This window comes from Dendrobium catenatum, unplaced genomic scaffold, assembly GCF_001605985.2.
Source record: "Dendrobium catenatum unplaced genomic scaffold, ASM160598v2 fragScaff_scaffold_353, whole genome shotgun sequence".
NCBI classification, from domain to species: domain Eukaryota; kingdom Viridiplantae; phylum Streptophyta; class Magnoliopsida; order Asparagales; family Orchidaceae; genus Dendrobium; species Dendrobium catenatum.
The window spans coordinates 224,085-246,808 of NW_021318815.1; the positions used below are offsets into that span (position 1 = coordinate 224,085).

The window sequence follows — 22,724 nt, forward strand, 5'->3', positions numbered from 1 at the left end:
CTAACATGAATAAGCTAAGGTTGGTCGTCAAACAAAAAAAAAGGAAATAAAATTGGCAGGCAACTTTCCCATCCGTTCACCTGCATACAAAATAATCTTCCCTTTTCTCTAATTACTTGGCCGTGAACCCTTTAACATTCTGGGGATTATTAAATATATAAGAAGATCACTTAGAGTGATTTGATGTCTCAGCCTCTCTCTTTGGAGTAATTATTACGTTCCGACAAAAAATCAGAAATCCGGACGTATACTGAGCAATACTGAGTACTCAATATTGAGTTTCAGGTGGCTGGCGAGTGATTATTGGTCTATAAATGCGTCCGGTGACCTGACGTAATAATTGTTCCTCCCTTTGACCACTATTTATAAAGTTTAGGTCAAAATAAAATGCTATGAAAGAGATTATATTAAACGGTACAAGTAAAATACATGAGGATTGTAGGCATGAAACTCTAATTCATAAAGAACATATATTCATTGTTTAATAGAGGTCGAATTTAGAGAATGAAGTTGCTTGCCTGATTTACCTTAGATTTCCTTTTGAACGATTTTTTTATTGCTTCTTAAAATAGTTTTTTATATTAGAGAAATGCTTTAAAAACTAATAAGAAAATTATCCCAAATGAAATCTTAATCCACAAAATAATGGAGATTTGCTTTTCTGCTTTGAGCGAGTTGTCTTTGTTAGGGATGGAAGTAAAACACCGCAACAAAACAAAACAATAAAAATAGAAATGCAGAGAAAATAAAGGACAACAAGATTTAACATGGAAAACTCAAAATAGGGAAAAAATCACAGAACCACACCACACAAAAATACCACTATGAAAATGAGGGAAAATAAGGGCAGATCTCTCCTCTCTCGCTCTCTCATTGTTTCCCTTCTTTCTTACACAATTTTCTAACTCAAAACACGAGAAAATCAAGTTGATAACACCAACAGACGTCACCCTTTAGAAAAAAATGAAAAAAAAATTGTCCACTCCACCTTGAAGTGCTGTGGCGTCAGTTTGGAGCGCTACGACGCTAAAAACCTCTTTCATCTTATGTGGAAATAATAGCTCCATAATATAACTTAAATAAATTTACTAAATCACTATATTTTAAGTTATTATAAATAAAATTTTATCTATTTAAATAGAAATATTAGTACAACAAATTACATGTAAGTATTCATAGTATATTTCTTTGTGCATTAAATACTTTAGCTTCATTTGAGACAACTTTCTTAGTATTTTTTTAAAACAAATTTTTTAGTATAATTTTTTTTTTATTATACTAAAAAGTTGTTTTTAAAAACAATAAAAAAACTATCTCAAACAAAATCTTATTTTAAACCAAACTTTATTTATAAACTGCCAAAATATTTAAACATCTTTTAAAAATGAATCATATGATTACAAATTTCAAATTTAATTTTGAAAATTTTCTTGTATTTAAATTTTAATTATTTTATGTTTATAAAATATCAAAAATCAATGAAATTCATAACAATGTGAGAACCAAAAAAAATGCTTAACAAAATCATCAATGATATCACGAAGAGATACAAAAGTCTGCTTCCACGTAAATCAAATACAGGTTTTACATTTCACATAAGATCCAAAAAGATCAAATGCCTCATTACAAAGACAATATAACTAAAAAAGGAAAAAAAATAAAAACTTCAATGAGAAGAACAAAAAAAAACAAAAGAAGGAAAAATTACATTTGAACAGCTAACTGCTCAATGACTACTTCCAGTTATCCGCAACAATGTGAGCCAAATCTACGACCCTCTGCGAGTAGCCCCATTCGTTATCATACCATGCAATCACTTTGACCAGATCATCACCCATCACCATAGTTAAAGATGAATCAACTGTTGAAGACACATCGGAGCACCGGAAGTCGACGGAGACAAGCGGTTCGTCGCAAACGGAGAGGATACCCTTCAGCTCCTTCTCTGCACTGTCCCTGAAAGCAGCATTGACCTCTTCGGCGAATGTCTTCTTACTAACTTGGACGACAAGGTCGACGACGGAGACGTTTGGGGTGGGGACTCGAAGGGCGATCCCGTTAAGTTTGCCTTTGAGAGTGGGGAGGACAAGGGCCACGGCTTTGGCCGCACCGGTGGATGTTGGGACAATGTTGAGGGCGGCGGCACGGGCGCGGCGGAGGTCACGGTGGCTGGCATCCAGTAGCCTTTGGTCACCAGTGTAGGAGTGAGTAGTTGTCATTGTTCCTTTGATGATACCTGTTTGCAAATGTACATTTGTTATGCAAAGCTTGTATCAAACTGGGGGGTCATAACGTTTATATTCCCAGATTTTGTCCAGAACTTGTAACACAGAGCTTCACAAATGCTACTTTAGTTTTTGGTGTTTTCATGTGGACATAAGGAATGAACAGAGTTATGATTTGGAGTCTAGACTGGTAAAGCGCTCAGGTGTAAGAGACAACGTAATGGTTATCTATTTTTGTTAAAATTTGCAGAACTTTGCCGCCTTGCATACACATTGAAATAATACATAAATAGTGCAACAAAAACATCAACATCAAGCCTTTATCCCACTACGTGGAGTCGGCTACATGAGTCTTTTTCTCCATTATGTTCTATTAAGAGTCAAATTTTCATTTAAATCTATTAAGAAAACATCATTTGTAATACTTTTTAACCAAGTTTTTTTAGGTCTAACTCTATCTTTCTTAACATAGGTCATATTTATCAACGATTGTGTATCTAACAAATGTTATTTTATGTCAGCAGTATTTATATGAAATATTACTATTTATATAAATATTGATGGCATAAAATAGTATTTGCTAGATAAGTATTCCTTGATGAAGCTTTTCCTTAAAAAAAATAATTTAAATAAGGTAGAAATGAAACTGCTCAGATTGGATTCTAAAAAAGGTAACCCCAAAGGAATCTGTTCGGAAATGTGTCATCGGCATTTATTGAAGATAATAGCAAATAGTAAGATAGAAATGTAAACCCTAAACAAAAAAAATGTTGCTAAGATGGAATGGGTAGAACAATTTAAAGCAAAGATTCCATCGTAAGTGGGGATGAAACTGAACTGAAAGATAAATGGATGACTAAAAATGTCAAACACCGCACAGTTGGGGGAAAAAATACTGCTACAGTACGCTGCAATAACTACTAGTCTATTACGATAACTAAACCCCTCTTTGTTTCTTTTGAAATACAAATTCACATCCCATCATCTTATTCACGCTACTCCCATACATAGCTCTCTTTGATTTGTTGGTTAGGAATTTGGCTCTCAACTAAGAGGTTACAGGTTCGACTCTCGCATGTGTTGTGTGTGTTTGAGAGCTATGAACCAATATATTTTCTTTTATTTCCCTTGTTTTTTTTCCCTCTAATTGGATGGTTTGCATGCTGTATAGTACAAGGTTACTAAAAAAATAAAAATAAAAATAAAAAATACTATAAGGTTACTACTTACTAGTTCATCACTCATCATTTACTTGTTATCACAAACTCATTCTTAATGTTAGTAAAATAACAACTAAACGACTAGTTTATTTATAAAATCGTTTACTCCCCCATCCTAGATTTGGTAACTCGTTCTTATTCTCTTACCAATGTGGTTCCTTTGGGGTCCTTATTAGTACACCATAAGTATGCTCCTCCCTCATGGTTGCTAAACATTGTTTTCCTTGCTAGTGGATTGTAGGTTTATATGCATTTGATTGGACGCAATAACAGATGCAGATTCATTTATAATGGTTAGCCAGTTCATTTATTGAATATGATACTCGTGTCTTGGCAAACCATTTCAAGTTTATTAGTGTGCTACAATAGGCTGCTTATTGCTCCAATCTTCTGCTGGAGTTGTACCCTTCACACTCTTCAAAGGGAAATAATTGATGATAAATGTGATGTAGCCTGCCACAATATTCAGATGCATATGAGGTGTACTCTCCACCTCTATCAAACCTAAAAGCTTTAATCTTTCATCTCATTTGTACTTCTACATGATTTTAAAAGTCTTATTCAAAGTGTGCTTTAAGTGTGAATTGAAGCGATGCGTTGGCCCGCTGCAAAGCTCATTACTTCTCTGTTCTCTCCCACTGGTTCTAGTCACTTCATAATTGTTATTCACTTCATGTGTATTCCACTGCTAATTCTTATATGCTTTCATTAGTGATTGACTAATTGTTGTTGACTGTTAGACCGGTCCAGCTAGTCCGCACGGGACCGGCCCTTCGCAATTTGTCGCGGGATCTCCGCCTCCTGCGGAGATTGAGCGGCCAGACCATCCAAGTAGAGCGTTTTAGGAAGGATTTTTAGGGGGATTAAGATAGAAATTTGAATGTATGGACTGTTTAGGGAATTCCTTTTGATTTGTATGCATTAAATAGTTGATTTTCCTAAGGTTTGGGCATCTTGAATTTGGCTGAAATTTGAGATCTCTTAGATTTAGGTTTTCTTTGGGCTCTAGCGGCGTCTAGAGATTTGGGAGAGATCGATCCTCCTCTCGAATTGAGGATCAAGTGTATCTTGCTATTTTCCGTGTTCCTTTCATCAAATAATACAAGTTATCTACTGTTTTTGTGATATTGTGTGGACTTTTTTGAAGAATTATTGATGTTTTTTATAAGATTGATAGGAAATACTTGAGATCTACAAGTGTTTCCTATCAAATTGGTATCAGAGCAAGTCTTGGTACCGGTGGAGGGCTGTTTTCGGCAAATTCCAGCAGCAGCTTTTTGCCCGGAAAAGGAGGAAGTTGCTGTTTTTTACTCCAAAATCCAGATTTTGTGAATCTACAAACTCCGGATTGTAATGGCGGTCAAGAAAGTTGATGCTTTGGATGAGAGACTCAAAGGAGAGATGAATCACATCAAAGAAACCGTGGAGGAAAGAATTTCTTTCATGGAGGGGCAAGTGGCCGATCTCAGGGATATGATGAAAAGAATGCTGGATCTTCAAGCACAAACGGCGGCATCCGAATTGAAGGGCCCAGAAGCAAAAAACACCAATTTTGAAATCCGTAAGGAGAAAGAAGAGGTAGAAATCGTGGAAGGGGAAAGAAGAAGACCCTATGTGGAACCTTTCCATAGGGAGGAAAGAGGAGATCGACATGGGGAAAGGTATGGCTATGGGGAGCGGGGCAAAGAGGGGCTGATTGGGAACGCCATGAGGGGTTTTACAGCAGTCGGGCTGCTAATTTTGAAGAAGGGGGGGTCTAGAAGGGAGTTTGGGCTATGGCAGAGTAAGGGAAGATCAGGAAACATGGGGTGGACCTAGCACTTGGGAGAGGAGAAATTATGGGAGAATCAGGGGAAATGGTGGCGATCAGAAGGTGAGGAAGTTAAGAATGCCCATATTCGAAGGAGAAGATGCGTATGGGTGGATTTATAAGGTTGAGCGATACTTCTCCGTCAATGGGCTGACGGAGGAGGAGAAGCTGACAGCAGAAGGACTGTGCTTGGAAGGAAAAGCCCTGTCGTGGTTTCAATGGAGAGACCAGAGGAGGCCGATCAGGAACTGGAGATAATTTAAAAACTGCATAATAGAGCGTTTCCAAACCGATCAAGGAGGAGACTTCTATGAGCAGTTCTTTGCTCTGACACAGGAGGGATCAGTAGCAGATTACCGGGAGTAGTTTGATCACCTAGCTAGCAGGGTGGAGCGACTCTCAGATACAGTGTTGGAGGGGAATTTCATGAAAGGGTTGAAGGCGGAGATCCGAGCAGTAGTGAAGGTGTTGATGCCCCGTGACTTGGGGAGGGTGGGGGGGGGGGCATGAAGTTGGCACAGCTGGGGGAAAATTAGAAGAATCCGGTGGCACAGCTGGTGGAAAATTAGAAGAATCCGGAGAAGGGAGCCAGAAGCAGTAGCTCAAGAGACTCTTACAAAACTACAACCACTCTTCTAGCACCCAAGGGGTCTGCCTCAGGCAACATTAATGAGACCACCAGGGAGAAGCCAGTAGGAGAGAGTGGGGAAAATTTCAAGAGGCTGATAGAGAAGGAGATGTAGGAGAGGAGGGCAAAGAATGCTGAGGAGTGCTGTTGACCATCCGGGGGATTCAATAATGCATATAATATACGTATATATGACATAACTCACGAATGCTCTAGTTAGTAAAAGCACCACTTTGCTTTGTATTTTGTGCATTAAAGAAAAAAAATGAAGCCTTATGCATCACCTTGTACTTAACTCTTGAAAACAATGCTATAAATACAAAGAATGCTGCAAACTTATCTTTCGAAAAATAAATAAACAACTTCCTCATGCTGTAATCAATACAACAACAACAACAATATCAAGCCTTTATCCCAGTATGTGGGGTCGGCTATATGAATTCATTTTTTTTTTTAATGATTCATGACCATAATCTTGGACAAGCACCTAATCATGCCTGCATTAAAAAGTTGTTGCAACTAGACAAAGTTGAGATGACCAAGGCAAAGGATGACACCTCCCGGACTCATTCTCAGTCAAGTTCTTTAAGAAACGTCATGAACTTGGTTTTGAGTTAAAAATGAAACGTCTTGTTTCTTGTCAATTTTGACTTCTGATGCTCATCTATTTTAGTAAGAGATCCATCCTTTATATTCACTATATACCTCTAACAAATCCAATGCCGAGAATGTTACTTTGCATTTTACATACATTTTATGTATAGCAGATACATACACGGTCTCCAACTTTTATATGCTTTTTCTTCACATTTTATTTTTTGAAGCATTGCCTAAACTGACAATATTATCCAAATCTTCTACCAGGCTACCAGCTACACAAAAACTCTTCGCTAAAGTGGTTGCACACTTCCTGAGGCAAGAGGCCAGGCTTCTCCCTACACAAATGCTTCGTCTCTGGATGAAATTATAGAGGCCTGTGTTTCGTTATCATATAAAAATTCAAAAAGTTTGACTGCTCATTTTGGTATAGAGATCTATGTTATGTCATTCTTGAGAGAAAGTTCTTCTTGAACATCTTGGAAGAAAGAGAGAGGGTTAGGAAAGAGAGAGGAAGAGCAGCTCACATGAATTTTATTCCTTTATTAATGGGCTATTATAAGAGGGGCACCCATTACAACATCTTATATATAAGAATTAGACACCGTTGTGGTGTCTTGCGGAACATCGTAAGTAAAACTGGACCAATACATTGATCCAATTTTATGATCAAAGAACCACCGTTTACAAGAATTCACGCTTGCTGCAATTCGACCGGCTCCTTGCCCTAATTTAACGAGCAAAATGTGTTGAATCGAGCCCAATCCTGCTCACAAACAAGCCTCCACTAAGCATTCTGATCGTGCGAAGTCACAGGTTGGAGCGCGCACAAATACCTAGGGAAGACAAGTAAGCGGTTGCTCAGTGTTGGAGCACGATTATGTCACATAGGAACAGGCGATGTGCAAGGTACGAGTGTGCGAATCACGGGAGGAACAGCGAGGGGCGCAGGCGTGTGTGGTTTAGAACGTGCGAGAGCGTGAGCTGGAGCCATGGATCAGAACACACAAAGGAGGTTGTTTGCGAGCATCATTGAGTCGATTCAAGGGGTTTGCCTGTGGAGTTAGTATAGGGAGCCGGTCGAATTGCAGCAAGCGTGAGTTCTTGTAAACTAGTGGTTCTTTGATCATAAAATCGAACCAAGGTGGAGATTGCAACTTCTTGGTCCGGTTTTACTTGCGATACTCCGCAAGACACCACAACGGTGCCTAATTCCTATATATAGGATGTATAGGATGTTGTAAAGAGTGCCCCTCTTGTAATAGCCTAGAATTCCTATGAGCTGCTCTTCTTTTCCCTTCTTGTCCCTCTCTCTTTCTTCCAAGAAGTTCAAGAAGAACTTCCTCCTCCCATTAATGACATAAAAATCTACTTCATTTTGAAGAAAAATGCTTTCTTTCACATTTGTACCACTACCCACTCTTTGGGTCGCCTCAATCATGTCTAGATCATCCTTGACCTCTTCTCCCATTGTTGTTCTTTTGTTCAACATAAACTTGACTTTACTGAACTCATCCTTTTCCTTAGCCACTAGCCTAGCCTCGACATGCTTCACTCCGATGTCTATGTTCTACTGAAGTTAGCTTTGTCATTACTTACTCTATTGCTTTGGTTTACATTATCCATTGGTGAGGATCTCCCAACAATCTCACATTTGGATGATCCCATATTGAGTATCATCTTTCGAGGACAGAAGTAATAGCCTACCATACCACTCTTGAAAGAAACAATGGGAGGAGGTGGTGGGCTCCTACGTGACTACTTCACAAACTCCAAAAATTTACCTCTTTTATAAGTCTGCATCCCATATTAATTTTATCAAAACTACAATGCGTTTTATGGCTAGCAACAGTTTAGTTTTTTTCCGCATGCTTCATCAAATCTGAAGCAATCTAACACCAAGTATCTTCTTTAGACGGTAAGACAAATCAACTTTTTCAATGTCTCAACGTTTGATGTTGAACTTATCATAATTAATCACACTTCACCATTTTCGACTTAGACCATTCTCAACCTCAACTACCATAGTTCCACAATTAGAGCTAGGCTACCTCGATTAGTGTTGGAGTTGAGAAAACTTCAAATAAATTTATCGAGTTATAGAAAGATATGAGCCATGAGTTTTTAATGTCACTTACATTAAATATAATAAGTTTCTCATAGTAAATAGAAGATAACTTATGAGATGGTAGCCTTGTAAGGCATTTGGATAGAGGAAGAAAAAATGTAAAGAGAAAAAACTTGGCATTCCTTGTCTCTCCTCTACCATCACCCCACCTTGCTCATTGTCAGTGTGTTGCATAAAGTGTTTGAAAGAAAAAAGAGTGAGCTAACAAATGTGAGAAAAATTTAGAGTGGTGTAAATTAGCCACCTGGGACGCCTATCAGCTAAAGTTTGCTTGATTAAAGAAACACCAAGCAAGTCAAAAGTTTATTCTACTGTGCATTACGGCAGTAAGCATATTTGGAATTCAAAGAAGTAAGCTCAGTAAAATTAAGGTATATGTCTCCTAAATCATTGGAAAACCAATGGATAATCTGGAAATTTCAATCAGGACAGCTTGTACTAGATGCGCACACTGAACTAAGTATGGTTAAAACATATTAGCGTATATCCAAAGAAAGGCATCAAGAGGGATCATAAATTTTGTGGATTCATAAGAATATAACATAAAGGGAATAAGTTTTGCATTTTTCCTGTATTTAAAATACCCTAGAAATTTTCAGGATTCTAAATATATAGACCTACAATTTTCTCAATGTTTATATCATATAGGAAGCCAATAATCTAAATGTTTCTCTCATATGCCTTGAAACTTCAGTGAAATTCTAAACCCACTGATCTGTGTCACTTGAGGGAAATTCTAAATCCACTAAAATCTTTGTGATCTGCTGGTAAAACAAACATTTCGCACCGGTTAAGAAAAAAATGAGTGGTCATAGTTTTGGATGTTCGGTCAGAACTTTTGCTCCAGGCTTTCCCGGGCATCATAAACTTCTATGATAGCATTAAAACAATCCACTAATTTGAATTTAATAATCAACTGTTCTAGGATGCTCTAGTTCAGATCTATATTAGATGACATGCATATGGATCTAATCACATTTATTATATGGCTACATGCCACTAAAGTAGAATACATGACTTCAGAAAATGACTAGTTTTGCAATCCTTTACAAAATAGTGTAACTGAAAATTGTGCCTAAAATATATTTTCCGTTTTTTTTTTTTTTTGCTTTGGCTTGGGGCACTTTGCCATAATACATTGATTGATACCATTATAAACAAAACTGATGAAGCTAAAAGAAACAAAGATGTGTGGGACAAATAGCAAAACTAGGAGAATGGGAAAAAAAAAGTGACGTAGAACATGCTGAAGAATAACTAAAAACCATAAATATTTACCTCACGTGTGAAAGAAGAATCATACCAAAACAAATAAATAAATAAATAATAGAATACTTGAAGATAATGTAGTAAAAAATATATTTTTTACTAATACGCGCATAAATATGTCAAGTCAGAAAACGACAAAGAAAAAAAAAAGAAAATTTTGATAAATTACCTAAGAAAGAAAGTCTCCTTCCGGAGATAATAATTATCAAAACAAAGAACCGTTTAAGCGCTCCAAAGCATTTCTTTTTAAAAGAATGTGTAAAGCATTCCCTGGTGATATGTCCCAACAGCCTATGATGTTAATGGTTCGGTAAGTACACTTGGAAAATTATAATTATTTCTAGGGCAGATTTTCCTATACGCCAACCAAGAGTAAGCCGAAAGCGAATGCCTAGCTTGTAATGTCCAAATGTCTTCAACTTTAGCAGATAGTAAAGGTATACAATACGAGACTTCACAATTGTTTAAATACACTTAAAAAGCATAAGATTGTAATTTTTTTTAGCTATGGATTATGTGAAGAAAAATTGAGATGGGTATAGAAAATTTTCATAACAATCTTTCTTGGAAGACTTACCCTCTTAAGGAATCATTACTTTAAGAAACACCTAGAAATAAGAATAAAGGATAAGAGCACATTTTATCCATGAAGTACAATGTTGTTGAATTAAAATCATATAAAGAAGAGTAACATAGTTCTTAAGTTAGAGCTGAGAGCAACCAAGGTCTTCTGCTTCCACAAAACACACACTAGATCATCATCAGAATCAAGAAACCTAATATTCCTAATTGTGTGAGTATGAAAGCATTCGTTCTATCCGTTACTCTGAAAGTGCCACTTATTTAAGTTAAGCTAGCCATTTGTGCCAGATATAGGACTTTTTATGCAAGTTACTAAGCCACCGAGTGTTGCAACAAATTGACTATATGCGATCATACTGATATTTTAATAAAAAAGAAGAAAATGTTCCCCCTGTTCCCATATCATTGTTCCATCATAATAATAAACTCGACAAAATATAATAATAGGGGAATTAACACTGAAACAAAAGCTAATATTATATATAATTTTGTCAGAAAACATCTATTCCAAAAAGAATCTCAATTTCTCATTAAACATAAACCTCAAATTATGCTCACAAGGGACAGATACCAATATGCCAACGATGATGTAGATTTTGGGAATATTCCAAAGTATAAAAAAAAAACAGAGACCACCAATTTGATGTCAATGAAAATCAAGAAACTATCGCAGTTAACACACGTGAAATAACAACATGAACAATAGTTCTATCCCATCCAAGTGTAAGTGTGCCCATGTGGCACATTGAAATTTAAGGACATTCAATTCACCTTCTACAAAATGAGAACTGAGAAGAATTGGAACAATAAATTTTGAAAATTTATGCAATAAGATGGCAATGCATCTAGTATATATACTCGTATGCTAATAGAGGGTCTAGATAAGTAAATGAATGATTCATGAACCATGGTTTATGAGCACTCAAATCAGATGCCTTTCTTAAAGCATGAATCTAACAATATTCAGAGCTTATTCACTGGTTTTGGTCTTTGAAAAAACCAGGCACTAACAATATTCAGAGCTTATTCACTGGTTTTGGTCTTTGAAAAAACTAGGCAAAAGTGCTACTTCGGGAACACATTATGAATATCCATGTTACAATATCTACGGTCGTTATCATGAGATTGTATCCTTAAATAGTTGTCACATTGAAGGTCAATAAAACAAAACTCATCTTCAATGTTGAAGTTTATGGTCAAATGTACATGGAAATGTCCCTCACCTCCTACACAAATACTTATTTATTGTATATTAATAAATCAATGCCTCCAATCAGATCTACAATTTATATTGGTAATGATAAAGAACTAATTGTATGGAGACGTATCACTATTCAGCAACCCTATTATTCTTAGGAAATTCAACAAATCATACCAAGTATCTTTCTCAAGCAATCCCAAGAAAAAATGTCCCAGCAAATTCTAATAATCCCTTTCATCTAACAAAATGTATAAGAAAAAGGATAAAGCAAGCATTCTTTGTGTTCCGCTAAGACTGCACTGAAATATGCATGCATGAATTTGCAATTGAATGAAAAGAACCCAGCTTGTTTAAATTTGTCACATACTACCAAGAACAAGCATTTGATGTCAACACTAGAACTTGATGCATAAGCCATATTTTTAGCAAATATCTGCTGGTATATTCAACGAATGGGCAATATATTCATTACTAAAAAGAAGGCCCTTCGCAGATGTGGACTCTATTTGATCTTAAAGCCCTAAATAAGATTTACTTTTGATTTTTTGAGATAGGTGGCTGTCAAACTCAAGATCTTATTGAACCATAGCCTTTCATGCCTAAATCATATATTGCTTTATAAAAGAAGAATCCGTGGTTGATGGTATAACTCATTCTTCTCCTTCAATCAACCAAGTATAGATGCGAAGGTCATAAAAGTGGTTGGAGGTTTGTAGTTATTTTAGCTAGCGTCATATAATAAGTGTTGTTGGTGATAGTTGGAAGTTGAATGCCTTCTCAAGAAGAAATCAATGTTTGTCACTGGAGATGATGACTAGCAAGGTGTTAGACCGCCGAGGTACTGGTGTAAGGATCAAACTTTTCAGATTCTTACCATTTGTGATGAAGAAGGAATGGAGGATGGTGTCATCTTTCCACCTTGCGGACAAGGTGGATCTTTGGGAGGGGAGTATTGTTAGATTGGTCCAGCCGGTCAGACGGGACCGGCTTACGCGAATAGAGGCGGAAACAAAAATGTCCGCCTCCTATACGCATCGAACACACGCCCGGGCGTGCGTGAGCTGTTAGATTTTTTAGGGAGTTAGGAGGGAAATTTGAATGTAGGGACTGTTTAGGGATTTCCTTTTGATTTGTATGCAGTAAATAGTTTGTTTTCCTAGGATTAGGGCATCTTGAATTTGGCTGAAATTTGAGATCTCTTAGGTTTAGGTTTCCTTTGGGCTCTAGTGACGTCTAGAGAATCGGGAGAGAACGATCCTCCTCTCGAATTGAGGATCACTTGTATCTTGTTTGTTTTTCTTCCGTTAGTTGATTTTTCTCAATAAAGTGGGCTATTTTTCTTTGATTTTTCCCCTACTTGTTGAGTATCCTCGCTGATTTTATAAAGAAGGTCATTTGACACAGAACTACATAAGTATGCAAGCTTTCCTAGATCTTCAATGAGTATGGCCAATGAAGAAATCATTCTCAAATTTGAATTAGTAACAAGAAAGAGAGAAAATATAATAGCTTGATAAAGGAGAGAAATCCCAAAATAGTACTTTGATTACTAACAAGTGCCTAATTTAGTCCCAAAGTTTTACACTGCTCTAATGTAGTCTCTCACTGTTGAAAATTAATTCAATTTTCAAAATATTAAAATATGTAAATTATTAGTTAGGGAATTTACAAATTCCAAGAAATATTTCATGTGTTGCATTATGTAACAAGGAAAACATGTGCAATTTTGTGCCAATCGTAGCGATCCACATGCAACTGGACCTTGAGATGAGCAGGTTGAAGCATAATATCATGCTACTAAATTAATGCTACTACGAAGTGAGTCTTTCAATTTTCTCAGGACTAGGGAAGGAAGATTATAGGAATCGAATAAGTATATTGATTTCAAAAAATATATATGACAAAATGTAATCTAGGAAGAGTATTGTAAAGTGACGAATGAAAATAATATAAAAATATTGTTATTGTAATGTTACCTATCAATCTAAGGCTATAGAACCTACTTGACATATAACTTGCAATTTTAATCAAAATACGCATTGAAGGATGTCTATTTGTTATCTCATAAATAGGATCCCATAGTATGTCCCAACAAAATAGAGTAATATATCCATCAGATTCATATCTATCTTGATATTTTCTAAAAAATATAAAAGCATTTCCACTTCATATGAATTATAATAGGTGCTGCATAAAATTTCATAGAAGGAATGTGATAGCGTAGTCCTATAATGCAGGCAATCTTCTCAGTGATAGCAACATTGTAACATATCCCAGTCCCCTTATCCCTAACTTTCTTCATAATGCCGTATCGATGATCCATGCCTTGCAATATGGAAGATGCCACCAACGTGTTTCAAGAATCCAATTGAAACTTGAATCCAAGATGCCTCATAAGAATCAATGTAAATGCAATGACACTAGCACATACAAGTGTTTAAAAAACATATATAATTCCAATAAGTGCATTTATCATAGCAACAAACTAGAAACCTAATTATCGAGCAAGCATTTATAGTTCAGTTATTTAAATGAACAAGAAAATAACTTGTAATCTTACACAAAAAACTAGTATAGATATATTATTTTGAAATAATTTTATCATAAACTTTAAAAAGATATTTCCAGAATCTTATATAATAGTTTTCACTAAAAATCATCATTATAACTGACAATTTTGTGTCACTGCAAAATTTATTAGATTGGTCAGATTAATTTTACTCACATTTCAAGAGAGAAAAAAATATTTGCATTATCCCTAGTCACAATACTTTATAATCGACAGGTAGTTCTATTTCTTCCTTGATAATAATAAGAGAAAGAATAACTAACAATTGGAAACAAAAAAAAATGAAAAGTAATGAAGCTATATCAGGAAAAGCTCAGCAGAACTCAGGGAAGCGATTAAACTAGTGTTAAAGTATGAGAATAGTAATCATCAGCCTGATTCAAAAGGGATAAATGCAAGCCAGAGATAACAAGGCATTGTAAAACGGATTGTTCTAAGATAAAGTAAAGAAATGGATTAAGCCATACCGAACTTCTGATCAAGGACCTTGACGAAAGGAGCGAGGCAGTTGGTAGTGCAGGACGCGTTGCTGATGATAGGCTCATCATGGCTGTAAGCATCCGCATTGACGCCGACGACATAGGTGGGTATATCACCCTTTCCCGGAGCCGTAATCAGAACCTTCTTCGCACCGGCCTGAATGTGCTTACCGGCCCCCTCCCTGTCGACAAACACACCAGTGCCCTCGATGACGATGTCGATGCCGAGAGCCTTCCATGGCAAATTTGCAGGGTTTCGATCAGTGACGACCTGTATTATCTTTCCATCGACCGAGATCGCACGATCGCCGGCGGTCTTAACGTCGGCATCGAAGATGCCGAGCGTGGAATCGTATTTGAGGAGGTGAGACGCTTGCTTCACGCCACCAGTGTCGTTGATGGCCACCACGTCGAGAGGGGAATCCTTGCGCCCGTGCCAGCATCGAAGGAAGTTGCGCCCGATGCGACCGAAGCCATTGATGGCCACCTTCAGCTTCGCTTCCACCACTCCCTTATTATGAACCCCTGCGACGCTTTCCCCTACCTATATTTACATACATATTTGTCTGAGATTTTCAAAAAATAAAAAAAAAATCATTTTTAACTACTTTGGGAATTTAAGAAAAAATTTTGACTACAAATATCCTGAATTAAATTTAAGATGAATATAATTAATATTTTAATTGATTAATTATACATCTTAAAAAATATTATACCCCAAATTTTGTGTAAGAAAATTATATGAACGAAGAATTCAAAATATGAAACATAGCTATGGAAAAATATTTATATTAGCTATTTTTGCATGAATTTTCACTTGATTTATTTTAATAATCTCTTGTCCTATGCATATGAGCTTCATAACATATAGGCAATATATTTATAGACATATTTTATCTTTGAGGCATTTTTCAAATATTTGCATAGCATTATATACACATATATTAATTTTGCAGATTAATGAGATATACGAGTGATAATGATTATAATGAATAATTTAGGCTCTATTAGTGATTAATAGATAGTTGATGATCATTTTAAGTTATTATAAGACGATAAATACTCTCATTTAGATGAGAGTTTAGCCCGTGCGGAGTTCAAACACGTCTGGAGATCAATCCAAAAAGCTACGTCATCCAATTCACTATGCATTGAGTGACATAGCGCATCCGAACTGACCTCTAGACCTATATGAGCACCACATGTAATAATTTTTCCATTTAGAGAGGAGTGAGCATCAATGAAAGGAATTAGCCCCTTCACTCTGTTTTCTCTCTATTTTCATATTTTTTCAACTAACCTTGACTTAGGGAGAATCACAATGGGTGCATATCAATTAACACTCTTCTTCTCAATAAGATCACAAAAAATATACCCAAAGCCAAAAAAAAAAAAAAAGAGAAAAAAAAGATTGTCAATTCGAGATTGTCAGTGACTCCGAAAAATTGAAAGGAAGAAGAGATGAAAACAGGGAGAAAAATATTGTGGATAGGCTAATTCATTCCATTGATGCCTACTACTTCCAAATCAGAAGTACTTATAAACTTACAATAACTCACAATGATCATTAACAATCCATTGATCGTCAATCCAACCCAAATTACCTTATGACAAAAATTAAAAGATAGGTTCTTTATATTTGAAGAAGTAATTTTTTATCAAAATAGTTCTTATGTGATTACAAATCCTACAAGATCAGTGTAGACAGTAAAGAATAGTAAGAAGAAAAAAGAGAAACAGAAGCTAGCGATCCTCACAGCAGCAGCCTTAAAGCCAATGGCAGAGACAAAGTCATCAGTCGAATAAGCCTTCTTCGAGAAAGGCAGAGCAGCGGATCCCCTTAACCCAGAGAACTCCGAGAACCCCTTGCTATTCCCCTGTTCATGTAAACCCTAAACAGTCAATATGAGCCAGAGAGAGAGAGAGAGAGAGAGAGAGAGAGAGAGAGAGAGAGACCTGGAGAGAGGCATTGGCTACTAGGAGAGTAGCCGAAGCCATGAAGGGCCGGCCGTAGGAGATGGAGAAAGAGATGATAGAAGGAAGGAAGAAGAGAGCTTAAAGATGAGAAAGGGAAGAAAGAGAGTGGAAGAAGAGATTGTGGTGATGGTAGTGAGCCATTGATCGAGAGGAGGGGATGGTCTCAGAGTGTTGAGAAGAAACGGATGAGATTTCGGATGAGCCTATCATTGAAACGTATGGCTGCTAATTCTTCTCCATCGTTGTGATCATAAATGGGTTGCTGTGTCTTGTGTTGGGAACTTTTATTGTATTTAGTGAATGTATGCAGAGGAAGGTTCGGTTTTAGACAAAAAAGTGCCTATACCGAGTTTTTTGAAAGTGTACCGAGTACAGGCTCTTTTTTGCCTAAAACCGAACCTTCCTCTGCGTACGTTCACTGGATAGAATAAAAGTTCCTGTGTTGGGCCTCCTTCTCGGGCTTAAAACATTTGTGACTTGACATTCATGATTCTTAATAGTGGTGTAGATATGTATTTGAAGTTTAATTATTTATGTCTATTGAAAAAAATTAAAAAAAAAAGTAGAGGTGAATTGAGATTTTCTAGTTCAATGTGTCGTTATTAATAGATCCTTTTGAGTGTTACGAGATTAGTCCAATTATAAGAGCATTCTCGTGGGTTGTTATAGATCTAAAATGATCTAATTTAGATTTTGTTTGAGACAGCTTTTTCATAGTTTTTAAAATAATTTTTTAGTACAAAAAATTCTAATTAATTTTTTTTTTTTGTATTAGAAAGATGTTTTATAAAGTATTAAGAAAATTATCTCAAAAGAAGACTTAATCTTGATAGGAGCTTCCCTTGATGATATAAATAGGACCTAGAATAATACCAATTCTTATTTTGATTTCATGTGATGTTGTTCTATATTTCTTTGAGATTGGAACTCTTATAACTTGAATAATAAAGATTATAAGTTGTGAGAGAGAAAAGCCTGAAAAATATCATGTTCAACTCACTTCTCTTGTAAATTGCACTGGAAAATTCATGTCATCATCTTATTCTACAATATTCATGGTTGTCACTCTACAATCCTTATTGTGGTTACCAATATATATGTTTTATGATGATTAAAAATAAAAATTAAAAAAATAATATTAATCATATTTATTAATAAAGCATTATAAATATATGACTTTTATTTCAGTAAAAAATTTTAGAATAAAAAGAGTGTTAGCTAAGCACCACCATCTATCATGAGGATTGAGGAATACCTCCAATATCTTTAATGGTAGAATATAAGATCTATTAATGAAGCTATTAACTTCAGTTACATCAATTCAACTATGAGAGAATATTCTACCCCTTTTTTTAGGAACGAGGTATCTACCCACTGTCACCCACCTTAGGAGGCGCTTGGCAGCATAACTAATCCCTCGACAATCTAGCCAGTAATCAACCCCACAGGTGTAGGTCCCGTTGTTATTTCTCCTCACTTAAGGGATCGCGCTGCATTAGAGGGGTTTCAATTATGAGAGAATATTCCACCCTTGAAAGTGGTAGTATTGGATCTCATTTGAGGCCATTCAACTAAAAAAATGGTTTCATTGGGTAATCTAAATGATTAAAATCTTAATTATTTGAGCTAATTTTTACCTCATTTTGATCGCCATAATAGGCTTAAGATAATAAACATCTACTTCAATCCAACAATAACATAATTATCGGCCATTGCTTCTTTGATTAAGTGTTATTGAATATATATTATTTTAATAAAAAATGCTTGGAATTTGAATCCTCTTCAAATATTGTGGTTAACTATTTAAGTAATCCAAATTATTTATATTTATATTGTTGAAATTATTTTTTTTAAATCAAAATTATTATGAAAAAGTGGAATAACATTTATTAAAGGGGCAATAGATTTGAGCTAAATAAATTAGTAGTACGAAAAAAGAAAATAATAAACATTTAGTAGCAAATATTTTCAACTTCAAAAAATTCAGTGTACTGGCGAGAGACCACTTTGGTATTTCTATATAAATATGTTTTTTAACTACTTGATGTGGGACTAAACTCACTATCGCATGTTTTAACAACCTTTCCTCACATGTGATATCACAACACTACTTATCAATCACCCTCTAATAGAGAGATTTTTATACCATCAGATATCGTATACTAAAAGCTCACTCAACTGTATGAAAATATCTTAGAAACTCACAATAATCACAAAGTTATATAAACCACTTAATATTAGTTAAATCTTTGCCTCTAATACACCTTTTTAGAACAAAGGAGAAAAATAGTACTATACACACTTGTTATATAATAAAAAAAATTTAAATTTTAGTATTAAAAAACTGTTTTAAGAAGCAGTAAGAAAGCCATCTCAAACGAAACTTAAATTTAATTTTGAAATATATTTTAACTTAAACGAGTGGTTTGACAAACTTATGATCTGAGCCCGGCTGACTCATACTAGAGCTCATATTATATACGAACTCAAGTACATACTCCAACTCGAATTTATGACTCGATAAGCTCACCTTGTGAGCTTGTTAATAAGTGTCCGAGCTGACTCACGAGCCCCTACTTCCACCTAATCAACCGGAATTTTCCCCCTGTTTTTATCCGTCGGTGGATAAATGTTCCATGAAAATTATTAAGGAAAAAAAGCGCCAATATAAAATAAAGCAGCGTTGATGGCACAGTAAAGAGCTGGCCATCACAGAATATTTGCAAAGCTTCGGCTCAAAGCTTCGGTCTCGTGATTTCGCTCTGAACAACGAGTGGACACTCCCACCTTAACGATTCCCCAGAAATACCTCTCCCCACTCCATACTCTTTCCCCCACTCAATTAAAGATTTTCTTCCTAATCATATTTAAATCGTAATTAATGTCTTAGTAAATCCTAATTATAATTATCCGGATCTTATGATTTATAATTATATTGTATGAACATTCAACATATTTTTAATATAAAAAATATATATATAGTTAAAATATTTAACCTACAAAATAAATATTATAAAAATATTATTATTGGACCACTATTAATATTCCTCACAAATTTATAATTTTATAGAACAATCAAGCAAGCCAGGGGCAGGGGTAGGTGTGCAAAGGAGTCGAGTCGAGCTCGATCCATGAGGTGTTCAAGTCGAGCTCGACTATCAAATGCCGAGCTCGAACTCGATCGAGCTCAAAATCCGAGCTCAAGCTCGACTCGTCTTCATGTCGAGTGGCTCGTTGAGCTGCGTTGTCGAGCTCATAGTCATGTATGTTGTCGGTAATTGTCGTCCTAAGCTCATTCGTCGTCTTTACGAGCTCCGCTGTCAAGATCCATCGTCCGAGCTTGTCGTCCCGAGCGTAGCCGTTGAGTGCTCATCCGTCGTCATCCAGAGCATAACCATCGACCGTCACTGTCCCAAGCTCGTAGTCGCGTCCACCGTTGTCGCCCCCGAGCTCGTAGTCCCGTCCGCCGTCATTTTCCCTCTCGCATTTTGGATTTACCGCTCGGATTTTTGATTTTTCACCCGCGTTCTGGATTTTTCGCCCTCATTTTGGATTTTTCGCCCGCAAGCTCCACCGTCGAGCTGCCGAGTCGAGCAAAGGCCTGCTCGAGCTCGATAAGCCGTAGAGCTTTCGAAATCGTTTTTGAGCTCGACTCGCGACCTCGATAAGCTCAACTCATCGAGCCTATTACTGAATAAAGTTCGAACCAGCTCACGAGTCCCCTCGACTCATTTGCACTCCTAACCAGGGGTCCTTTCAGCAACTATATATCCTGCAGCCAAACGCCACTCCTCCACAATGGCAACCGCCAGCTCAATCGACCACCGGAGCTGGGTAACCACAATCCAAAACGAAGCCGCCAACCCATCCAAAGAACTAAACCTATGGAGAAAACACTCCATCTACCGCGTCCCCTCCTGCATCAAAGACCTAAACCCCAAAGCCTACCGTCCCCAAATCGTCTCCTTCGGTCCTCACCACCACGGCGACCCCGACCTTGCGAGCATGGAAGAGCACAAGCGCCGCGCTCTCCTCCACCTTCTGCGCCGATCCAAGAAGCCGCTGGAAGACTTCGTGGCCGGGATGGAAGAGATTGTGGAGAGATTGCAGAGCTCTTATCAGGGGCTTGAGGATAGGTGGAAGGGGATTGGCGGAGACGAAGAATTTCTGCGGTTGATGGTGGTGGATGGGTGCTTCATGCTGGAGATTCTGCGACTTAATGTTGGACAGTTTGGGGATTATGTTAGTGATGATCCGATATTTAGTAATCACGGGATGTTGCACACTCTTCCTTATATTAAGAGGGATATGCTTATTGTTGAGAATCAATTGCCGTTGCTCGCGCTGGAGAAGTTGGTTTCGATCGAGACAGGCAAACCCGCGGTAAATTCAAAAAACCTGTTTTTTTTTTTTTAATAATCTAAAATCTCTTGGTTAGAAGCATGAATTTTCAATCAAAATAATTTTTTTCCTAGAACCCAGATCAAATAAACCGACTAGTTCTGAAGCTCTGCTCGCCGGAACCACTAGCTCCAACCCCCGGCATCGGCCTCGGTCTCCACCCTCTCGACCTCTACCGCCGCAGCCTCCTCCAACCGCCTTCCTCCCCAACCGACCTCCCACCCCGATTCCGCTCCTCCGACTCCTCCCCCGCAGGCATCATCCGCTCCGCCATCGAGCTCTACGAAGCCGGCATTCGCTTCCGAAAGAGCCACACCAACAGCCTTCTCGACATCCGCTTCCACCACGGCGTCCTCAGCCTTCCCCCCATCGTCGTCGACGACGCCACCCAATACGCCTATCTCAACCTCATGGCCTTCGAACGCCTCCACGTCGGCGCCGGCAGCGAGATCACCTCCTACGTTTTCTTCATGGATAACATAATCGACTCTGCTAAAGACGTCAGTTTGCTTCATTCGAAAGGGATCATACAGAACGCCTTGGGGAGTGATAAGGCGGTGGCGAATCTCTTCAATTCGCTCTCCAAGGACGTCACGCTGGATCCGGATAGTAGCCTCGAGGCCGTGCAGAAGCGGGTAAATGCTTATTGCCAGAAGAGCTGGAATATGTGGAGGGCTAATTTGATACATACTTACTTTAGGAGCCCGTGGGCGTTTCTGTCGCTTGCCGCTGCCATTTTCCTACTCGTGCTTTCGGTTGTTCAGACGGTCTACAGTGTGTTGCCTTATTACCAGAGTGCAGGTTCAGAGGAGGCAGTGGTGGCGACGCCGCCGCCTCCGCCGATGGCTATTCCTCCGGCTCTAACTCCTCGCCGGGGCCATTGAGCTGTTTGGATACCGTATTGTTGCGTTTGGTTGAGATTTTGATGTTTGCGATATACTGATTTGGGCTATTTGTTTTGTTTGTTATTATTGATTTTATTAACATGAAAGTGTTTGATTGATTTTGGTTTGGAGAAGAAATTTGAGGTGTTGTGTTGATTTATGAAAGAAAAGGAGACAGGAGAAGGGAATGGCATGCTTGCTTATGTTTTTGGTTTGAGGAAATTCTTTGTATCGATTTAGATTATTATATTTTTAATATCATTTTAGCTTAAAATTATCAGTGTTCATCACTATTCTCATATCATATTTCTTTAATGATTGTGTTATACTGTTATGAGAAAGTTTTACATTATGGGGTTGGCTTGAAATTATAAAAAAATATAAAATTGGAGGAAGATATTGAACTTGGGATCTTTTAATTATAACATCATAAACTAAAAATTAATGGTAGATGTACATGCATACCACCCTTATATTATTCTATTTACGTTTCTAACATCTAAAAGTTTAATATTACATACATAGCACTCACAGTTTACTTTCATATTAAATGTGACTGATAGAAATAAAATATAAGGGTAGTATAAATAAAATATGAGTGGTATATTTGATATTAAAATAATATAGGGTGATATGTATGTAGTATTAAAATTTTGGATGTTAGATATATAAATATAATGATATAAAATTGTATGCTCATGAACTACGGAAGGTGAATGCTCTAGAGCAATCATCTAAAATTTAGAAAGATTAA

The 22,724-nt window shown here is 37.0% G+C and overlaps 2 protein-coding genes across 2 annotated transcripts; one reads left to right on the forward strand and one right to left on the reverse strand.

Annotated features, from left to right (window-relative positions):
* Positions 1-1,544: 1,544 nt before the first annotated feature.
* On the reverse strand, positions 1,545-16,831 carry LOC110100469 (glyceraldehyde-3-phosphate dehydrogenase A, chloroplastic). Its single transcript, XM_020827989.2, has 4 exons — positions 16,665-16,831; positions 16,466-16,585; positions 14,697-15,252; positions 1,545-2,236 (listed from the first exon to the last, which is right to left on the reverse strand). The coding sequence occupies exons 1-4, from the start codon at positions 16,704-16,706 to the stop codon at positions 1,734-1,736; spliced, it is 1,221 nt and encodes a 406-aa protein (XP_020683648.1). The 5' UTR covers positions 16,707-16,831; the 3' UTR covers positions 1,545-1,733.
* Positions 16,832-20,483: 3,652 nt separating this feature from the next.
* LOC110100474 (UPF0481 protein At3g47200) lies at positions 20,484-22,135 on the forward strand. The gene is made up of 2 exons (XM_020827997.2): positions 20,484-21,068; positions 21,161-22,135. Exons 1-2 carry the CDS (start codon positions 20,484-20,486, stop codon positions 21,968-21,970), a joined length of 1,395 nt encoding a protein of 464 aa, XP_020683656.1. The 3' UTR covers positions 21,971-22,135.
* Positions 22,136-22,724: the final 589 nt, after the last annotated feature.

Coding starts and splice junctions, on each gene's coding strand:
- LOC110100469 (XM_020827989.2), bottom strand. CDS start 16,706: ATGGCTTCGGCTACTCTCCTAGTAGCCAATGCCTCTCTCCAG. Junction 16,586..16,664: donor TAGCCAATGCCTCTCTCCAG/GTCTCTCTCTCT, acceptor TTACATGAACAG/GGGAATAGCAAGGGGTTCTC. Junction 15,253..16,465: donor TTGGCTTTAAGGCTGCTGCT/GTGAGGATCGCT, acceptor ATGTAAATATAG/GTAGGGGAAAGCGTCGCAGG.
- LOC110100474 (XM_020827997.2), top strand. CDS start 20,484: ATGGCAACCGCCAGCTCAATCGACCACCGGAGCTGGGTAACCACAATC. Junction 21,069..21,160: donor TCGAGACAGGCAAACCCGCG/GTAAATTCAAAA, acceptor TTTTTTTCCTAG/AACCCAGATCAAATAAACCG.